The sequence below is a fragment of the Fulmarus glacialis genome, unplaced genomic scaffold, assembly GCF_000690835.1.
Source record: "Fulmarus glacialis isolate BGI_N327 unplaced genomic scaffold, ASM69083v1 scaffold25487, whole genome shotgun sequence".
Taxonomy (NCBI): domain Eukaryota; kingdom Metazoa; phylum Chordata; class Aves; order Procellariiformes; family Procellariidae; genus Fulmarus; species Fulmarus glacialis.
The window spans coordinates 96,784-105,292 of NW_009222959.1; the positions used below are offsets into that span (position 1 = coordinate 96,784).

Genomic DNA, 8,509 nt, shown 5'->3' on the forward strand with positions numbered 1-8,509 from the left:
TGTCTCCCAGGCTAAACACACATCCTCACCCTACAGTGTCCCCCCCTTACAGGGCAATGGACTGTTCTCATGACAGAGCCACCACAACAAAGTCAAGACAGAAAAAAAATTATGTAGGGTCTGAGCTCGTGCTGAGACCACAACAGGTCAAAGAGGTGTCACCAGGGGACTCCTGGGTGGCCTGAGGGTCAGAGGGGATGGTGGGACTGTGACAATCTTCCCAAGCAGAACTAGAGCTCTCTTCCCAGCAGCTTTCCTCCAGCAAACACGAAAACTCGGTGTCCGAGAATCTGACTCCACCCACACAGTAGCTGCAAGGGATAAAGGGAGACCATTTTTGTTTCCACTGAACAAATAAGCCTTCATTTGCTTTAATACATAGCATCTGAGAGAGGAGGGGAGCAGAAACACCAGAAATCCTAGAATAATTAATAGAACTCTGCGAGCCTAAGCCTGGAGTGCCCTCTAGGGGTAAAAGACTGGTAAGCCACATACCCCAAACTACTTCCTTCGGAGAAGTCCTGGACCAAACTGAACCTTTCCTTAATGAAGTCGTGGTGAGCCTTCATTTGGCCTGTATTTGCCTGAACACAAAAAGGAATTATGTATCCACGGTTGGCTGAGTTCTCCTTCTCTTTGTCCTATTCTTCCTCTGATCCACAATGCTGCTGCAATGGTAACAGCCCGAGTTTTAGAAAGCCTTGCATTGGGAAAAGGACTTTCTTCTTCATTAATACAGTGACTGAGCAATGTTGAGACAGGGATTCCTTGACATTACAATAATAATCGCGTAACAAAGATAATTCACGAGACTAAGCAATCCCTAAACTTTGGCCCAAACACCTCCCCATTGCAGAAACCTGGCTCTGGTGGTCATGCGAGGAAAGCAGGCAGGACACTGGGTTTTGCAAGCCCTTGCAAACCCAGTCAGTGCTTGCAGTCCAAAGCTTGGCTCACAGAGGGCCAGGTAACTGGAGAAAGGTGAGACTGAGGGCTGCTCAAAAAAACTCTCCTCCAACGCAGTGTGACTGTGCTCACAGAAGTATCTATCAGCCCTGCACACCAAGAAGTTATGACTGAATGCAATTAGCTTTGTTATCCTGATCTCAGAGCTTAAACAGGACCTGCTAGTTTCCTAATTTTGGCTCCCCACCCAGATTCCCACAGAACAGAAGAACAAAGCCACATGTGCTAAAAAATATTCCCAGAGGGAGCAAACGGAAGAGGGTTCAACTACCAGAGAGAACAAAACATACTACAAAGGGGCAAATTTCACACAGGGCAAAATTAAGCAGACAACTGAGCTTCTCTCTTTGCATGTGTCTCTGTCCCCAGGACTGAAACAATGCTGGTGGTTTATGTCATACTGTGTTTGCCTTCGTGCCATTACCAACGCGACTGGGTACAAGAGTCATAACCCTTCTGCTGTAACCATAGAACAAAATGTGCGCCATAAAGATGGCTCCTCTTCTTTTCAGACTTTGAATCAACAAGCAGGAGCATTTGCAGAAGCTACATAAATATAACTAGGAAGCAAATTTTGCAGCTGCTTGTGTATCTGCACTGACAAGTCAATTTAGGGAGTCACATTTACTCAGCCAAGGACAAGACATGCCATGTGGCTTGTGTGTGCAGTCACAGATAAGCAACTTGAACCTGGGATATCAATGTTGATAATGAACTGCTTCCTAAAGAACAAGGATTACTTACAGATATTATTTGGTGAAAAGTTTCAGCGCTACTGGTTTTAAGAACGCTGCAGACAATTCCTAAACAGAAAGAAAGCAACAAATGCAACTAACTTCAGTATTTTTGAAAGGAGATATTTCCACTGCAGTTTTAAAGTCCAGTGAAGTCTGGACAAATTACTCTGATGAAACAAAACATAGGTAAACCCCAACCCAAACATACTCCACAAAGCTCTGAGTCAGAGATGACCAGCCTTTCCTTCCCAGCAGAAGGAAAGGATCTGGACACCAGCTCACTTTGTGCAACAGGTTACACACAGTACACGGATCCTGGAAGCAGCACATGCCCAAAGCAGTGACCTGCCAGGTGCTGCTAAATAGCTGGATCTTGCCCCCATGCTCTTCCTGTCCAAGTAACCTCCCCAGCACCACATCACAAGAAAACTCTCAGTTGCCAATAGAGCTCCATTCCTGAGCTATCATCATAAACTTCTGGCCTTCCATAATAAATGTGCTACAAATGTGCCTCCTTAGCAAACACCGTGACACATCAAATAAAGTCTTCCCAGAGAGACAAGGTTTGGGTTAGGCTGTTTATGCTACATTTTAGCACCAGGGTATGTTAAGTTCAAACACAGCATGTTACACAGCACTGCATTTCAGTTTGGGCCAGTGGAGATGCTTTTACCAAAATCACACCTGTGGGCACAACTAACAACATTCTCAGGCATTAGCCACCCTGGCTTCCACTCCACACAATAGGCCTTTGAAGCCTGGCACTGCATGGAGAATTCTTCCTGGTTTTAATGCTCATGTTGCATCCACGAATTAATGGGGAGTTAGAGGTTGGAAATATTCTCTTGAATCAACTGGAGCAGAAATACTGTTGACAATAACAAAGCTAACCATTGCTGGGCTCCAACTGGCAAAACTATTCCTTAGAGCCCTATCTCCAAACTTAATCGCCACAGAGTGATCAAACCCAGACACAACAGAGGGCTCACACCTTCTCTGGACACAAGTGTCATCACTATGATTTAGGGCCCAGCAGGCTCTCAATAAGATGCTGCTGATGCCTCACACCAAATCAAGACTCTCATTCTGAATATTCTTCTACAGGCTGAGATAAGATGTCTAAGTGGTAGTTGTGCTGATTCCCACTAAATTGTCTGGAACCCTCTCATGGATTTCAGTAGCACCCTCCTCTTCACAGGGCACAACAGAAGCACAGTCTGTCTTTGCCTTTTAACTTTTGTGTAATAAAAGGTGTCAGATGAAGGATTCTGCAGACTGCATCCTCTTTTTAGTGAGCTGCTGCTTTCCTCATACATTCCCAATACTATCCCTTCCCCAGAAAAAGCGAAGGTGGTCTTCCCACCTCCAAAGGCCACTCAGTCCTTGGCATCTCTTCTGATATTGTTAGTAGGGGACATTCTGTCTGAATAAGCCTTTTCATTCTTTTTACAGCATGGGGCCCTACTTACAGAGACCTGAGCAGAAGGCCGCCAGCAGAGTCACCAAGCAGCAGGCAAGCAATTGAAGAAAAAACTATTACACTGAAACAGGTTTAAGCTTCTGGGACTCCTAAATGGACAAGCTATGGAGACCATTTCATCTCCAAAAGTTAACACAGGCTCCAAAAGAAAACAAATTCTCAGAAGAAAAAAAACAAAACAAAACAACAAAAAAAACCAACACAAAAAAAAGAACCAACCCGAAACAAAAAAACCCACACCTCACAAAACCTAAAACCTCCTCAGGACTAGTGAACAGAAACCTCCTGAGGACTAGTAAACAGAAGGACTTCCTTGCTAGGATGGTCCATGACCTGAAAGCTAGGCTACTGTCAGGGAAAGTGTCACCATGTAGTTCTTAGGCTTTTCCCTAGCAGCAGGAACACTGGGGAAAATGGAGTTTCAACTTTATCATGTATGGCTGTCCTTTACATTCTTATGACTGACATTCATACTTAATTCCAGCCCAGGTCAGAACTCACCCTTCAGTTTCCAGTGTTTGTTTTGTTACCATTCAGGAAACAACCCTTCAGTTTCCAGTGTTTGTCCAGAAACCACTGTGGAGCCATCAGACAGGTGGTGCCATTTCCTACCAGCCTGCACTGTTCTAGTCTGCACATGGACAAACAAGCTCTCTGCAGTCCATTACCATTTTCCAGTAGCAGCTTTCCAATACTGCAGGATTTTGCTAACAACCTTTGGACAACTTTGAGATTCTCATCCTTGTATCAAAGTACTAAGCCACTGGGATATAGCAGTATAGGTTTTGAACTTCTAGGAGTCATTACTATCGCAGAAATAAGGAAAGAAAGCCAAGTCCTTCCATCAATGGAGATGGATCTCTGTGTAATTAAGTGATATGCTAGCTTGCAACATCTCTCGCTCTGAGGAGCAAAGTTCACCAGCATCAGTTCCAGATCACAAGCTTAGAATCCCCCTGTTCTAAAAGAAGTGGAGTGATCTGACCTCCTCATCACTACAACATCATGACATACAGGGCACCTTCACAGCAATGTTATGATTGTATTGTATGATGTAATTCACAGATCCAAGCCCACCCCACATTCATACCTCTGTTTCAGGCCGAGGAATAAATACTGGGGGTCTCATCTTCAGAGTCAGGTCCTGAAAGTCCCACTCACCAAGCACATACTGCACCGGCATTCTGTGGCGGGCAAAAGCAAGTGTGAACACTTTAGGACTACACTCCGTAACACAGAAAAGCTCTCAATACCATGCTTACTCGTTACTAACCACATAACCCTTCTGAAGGTGAGGACCTAGACACCCCTGAGGCTTTCAACTGCACGTGCAATGTGCATGTGCACTCTAAGGGAGCTGTGGGAGCTCCATTCCCACAAGAGTTCGTTATCAAGCACTGGACCTGGGAAACTACAGGCCAGTCAGCCTCGCCTCGATCCTGGGGAAAGGGATGGGACAAATAGTCCTAGAGATCATTTCCAAACATGTACAGGAAGGTTACTAGGTGTAGTCAGTACGGATTTACACAGGGGAAACCCTTCCTGACCTGACTAATGATGACTAACTTGGTGCATGAGGAGAGAGTAATCAGTACTGTTTATCTAGACTTTCCTAAGGCTTTTGATACTGTCTCCCATAACATCCTCATATACAAGCTGATGAAGTATGGACTAGATAAATGAGGTGGACTGAAAATTGACTGAACTGGCAGGCTCAGAGGGCTGTGTTCAGCAGCACGAAGTCCAGCTGAAGGCCAATCACTAGTGGAGCATCTCTGGGATTCATTGTGGGGCCAATATAGCATAACATCTTCATTAATGATCTGGATGAAGGGACAGAGAGTACCCTTGGCGTGTCTGCAGATGATAGAAAATTGGGAGGAGTGGTTAATAGACCAGATGGGTGTGCTACTTTCAGAGGGACCTCAGGAGACTGGAGAAATGGGCCAACAGGAACCTCATGAAATTCAGCAGAGAGTAATGCGAAGTCCTTATAAACTGGGGAGGAATAACCCCATGCACCAGTACAGGCTGGGGGCCAACCAGCTGGACAGCGGCCTTACAGAAAAGGCCCTGGGAATCGGGTGGACAAGTTGACCATGAACCAGCAATGTGCCCTTGCAGCAAAGAAGGCCAATGGCTTCCTGGGCTGCATTTGGCAGAGCGTTGCCAGAAGGTCAAGGGAGGGGATCCTTCCCTTCTATTCAGCACTTGTAGGAAACATCTGGAGCGCTGGGCTGCTCGTACAGGAGAGACACGGACATCCAACAAATGACCATTAGGATGATTAAGGGATTGGAGCATCTGACATACAAGGAGAGACTGAGAACTGGGACAGTTTAGCCTTGAGAAGACAAGGCTCGGGCTGGGGGGGCAGGGGAGGGAAATCTCATCAATAACCATAAGTATCTGGTGAGATGGAGTAAAGAAGACGGAACCTGACTCTCTTCAGTGGTATCCAGTGAAAAGGCAGGCAAAGGGCACAGACTGAAACACAGAAAATTCCATTTAAACCTAAGAAGCACCCTGGTTTTTGTTGTTGGTTTTGGTTTTTTTTTTTTTTCTTTTTTTAAACACTGTGAGGGTGGTCAAACACTGGAACCGGCTGTCCAGAGAGGTTGCATAGTATCTATCTTTGGATATATTAAAAACTGAATTGGGCATGGCTCTGAGCAACTTGCTCTAGTTGATCCTGCTTTGAGCAGGGGGGGTGGACTAGATTTCCAGAGGTCCCTGTAAACCTCCATGATTCTATGAATTTTGGGGCCATGTTTTCAGCTGCTGTGAGGCACCATACCTCATTTCTTCATGTAGAACAGCTGAGACTTGTTGCAACCTTAACAGCACTTAAGACAGAGCAATTTGCAAGTCAGACAGCTCTGGGAATTTTGCATTTCTGCTCCTAACACAAGACTCAAGAGCAGCAGGACAATTTCAGGGAAGACACTCAGATCCTACAAACAGTAACCACTGCTGATACACTGACTCCCTGAGAAACCCTCACATCCTATTCTGCATAAGACATGGCAGGATTAATCTGCACAGCAAAATGAGGATCCACACTCATGTAAACAAGCAGGAGGATGCTGCCTCCAAACATACTCCCAGGCATCTCCCACCCTTCTAAATGATCCAAGTTCCTGAATATTTCCTCTCCTCACACGCTACTCCTCAGGCCCAGCCTGATTCCAAGTAGCTCCTTCACACCAAACCCATTTAATTTTTGCACTAAGACAACCCCTCACACAGAGCAAGCAAATGGAGGCCTAATGGAGTCCAAAGCTACAACAAGATACCTCTAAACACCAGGGAAATCCCGTGCAGGCAAAGCCTAGAAAGGAAAGCACGGCAACACCACAGACCAGTATAAGACTGGCAGCTGAAGAGAGTGCTGAATCAGACAGAAGGGGACAAGGCTAAATTTTGTAAGCACAGAAGGGCTTAATGAAAACATACCCAACTCAGAGTCAGTATTGCTAATTTCCTGCTCCTCGCAAGACCCCTTAAACCCTCTTTGCTTCCAGACAGGACAGACAGGTGATTTGCTACCTGACAACAACAGCAAATGCCTATCACTTGAGTCACGACGAGACACAGCACTGTTACTTGACACATCAGCTGTTAACGGTTTTCTGCCTTTTCTCTGCTACCATTCTTCTGGCTGCATTAAGACTGAAGGAAAATCCTCAAAACGAACGACTGTAGGAGGATGCTCCTACCTTTCTAGTCGCTTGTTGCTCAGCTGCTGGATTCGCTCCTGCTGCACTGCTGTAAGCGGAGTGCGGAGCCTTTTGGAGTTCAAGCTCTGAAACTGAAGACAAGGTCACTTTAAAACCTGCCCCCTGGTGCCACTTGGGTGTCCTCTGCACCCTCCCAAGGGCATCCTCCAGGGAGACCCAGCATGCCGACAAACACATATGCTGGGACTGTCGGAAACCACAAATGATTAGGAAAACCTATCTGTATGTTTAAAAACAAACCTGTACAACTGTTCTTCTGCTACTTTTCAGGGTTCAGAAGCATAGGTAAAAGTAAGAATCATCCCACCAAGCCAGTCAGGGTACAGTATGAGTGTATATGTTGTGGGGTACATTTCAGTCTGCAAAAGAAGGCATTTAAGAGACCCCAAGTGTTCTACTGGCATTAATAAACTATGCCTCACCCTCTCTGCCATTTAACATAGGAAAAAGTTGTTCTACTTACTATAAGTGAGATAAAAAGAAAGGCAAGGGATTCAACAAAAATGACAAACTGAGAGGCACACACAGACCTTATTCTTTTCCTATTACTTAACTGTTTTTGCTCCCAGGACAAATGAGACGATATATTCACTGGATTCTCGTGCTTCAGGGATCCCATTTGTCTCAAACACCTTCTGCCAGTAGTTGACCACATCAGTGGCAGTCACGAGCCCAGGTCTTGCACTGCAGCTCTGCCTCAGAGATGACTGCTTTGGACTGAGGATAGGACCTTTACTTTGACTCAATCCCCCTGGCACGCACTGAGGTGAAAGACCCAGCAACCTCCTGAGCAGTAAGTGGGTAAGGGATCTCATTGTTGTGAAACCAGTTCCTGGCTTCCACATGTGTTCCTCGTTGCCATCAGCTGATCTAGTCAGTGCTGAGACTCAAAGGACATTTGGTACTACCACAAACCACTGTGGCTAAGCACCAGCTGACCACAGTCAGTGGATTCTCCTCAGGGCAGCATGAAAATGGCACTGGTTTGCAGCTCTTCTGGTCTAGAAAAAGAGGCAAGAGTACAGCCTGAATCTCTTGGGCTGGCAAATCACAGATTCCCCTCCAACAGAATGTGGACTGCTTGCCCTAATCCCAGTTCGCAGGTACAAAACCAATTATTCACAGCCTAAGAGTAACAAAAGATTACCCCTAGAAAAGACTCAGGTGACAGCTAACCAGCTCTGCCACTGCAATCCATTTCTTTGCAGAGCTGCCCATCTCCACAGGCCAGAGCTACTAGGAGGCCAGTCCGTGCCCGTGGCAAGGCAGAAGCGAGCGTGCCTACACACAGGCACAGCACTCCTGCCTGTCCTTGGTCCCAGAAAGCCACAGACACACCAACCTTCACCTCCAGCCCTTGGCTCTCCACCCCACAGGTGGGTCACCCGTGGTAGGAAGACCTTCAGTCTCTCCTAGATTCTTTCTTTTATTCCTCTCTACGTTCATAAACCACAAGTCCTAGGTTAGCGGGTGGGCTCACAGAAAACCTTGACTCCATGGGTCAGGGGTCTTCCACACTGTCACTATCCCCAGAGAGCAGACAAGGGGCCACAGAGCCAGGGCTGATCCACTAAGAGCAGGGGAAG

The 8,509-nt window shown here is 46.2% G+C and overlaps 1 protein-coding gene across 1 annotated transcript in view; it reads right to left on the reverse strand.

The window, feature by feature from the left end:
* The window catches only part of HEMK1 (HemK methyltransferase family member 1), a 28,853-nt gene extending 21,085 nt beyond the window's left edge, over positions 1–7,768 (reverse strand). The window contains exons 1-3 of the mRNA XM_009581645.1: positions 7,478–7,768; positions 6,903–6,994; positions 4,274–4,367 (exon numbers count right to left, since the gene is read on the reverse strand). Of these exons, the coding sequence (XP_009579940.1) occupies positions 4,274–4,367; positions 6,903–6,994; positions 7,478–7,768 (477 nt within the window). The remainder of the gene's footprint in view (positions 1–4,273; positions 4,368–6,902; positions 6,995–7,477) is intronic.
* Positions 7,769–8,509: the final 741 nt, after the last annotated feature.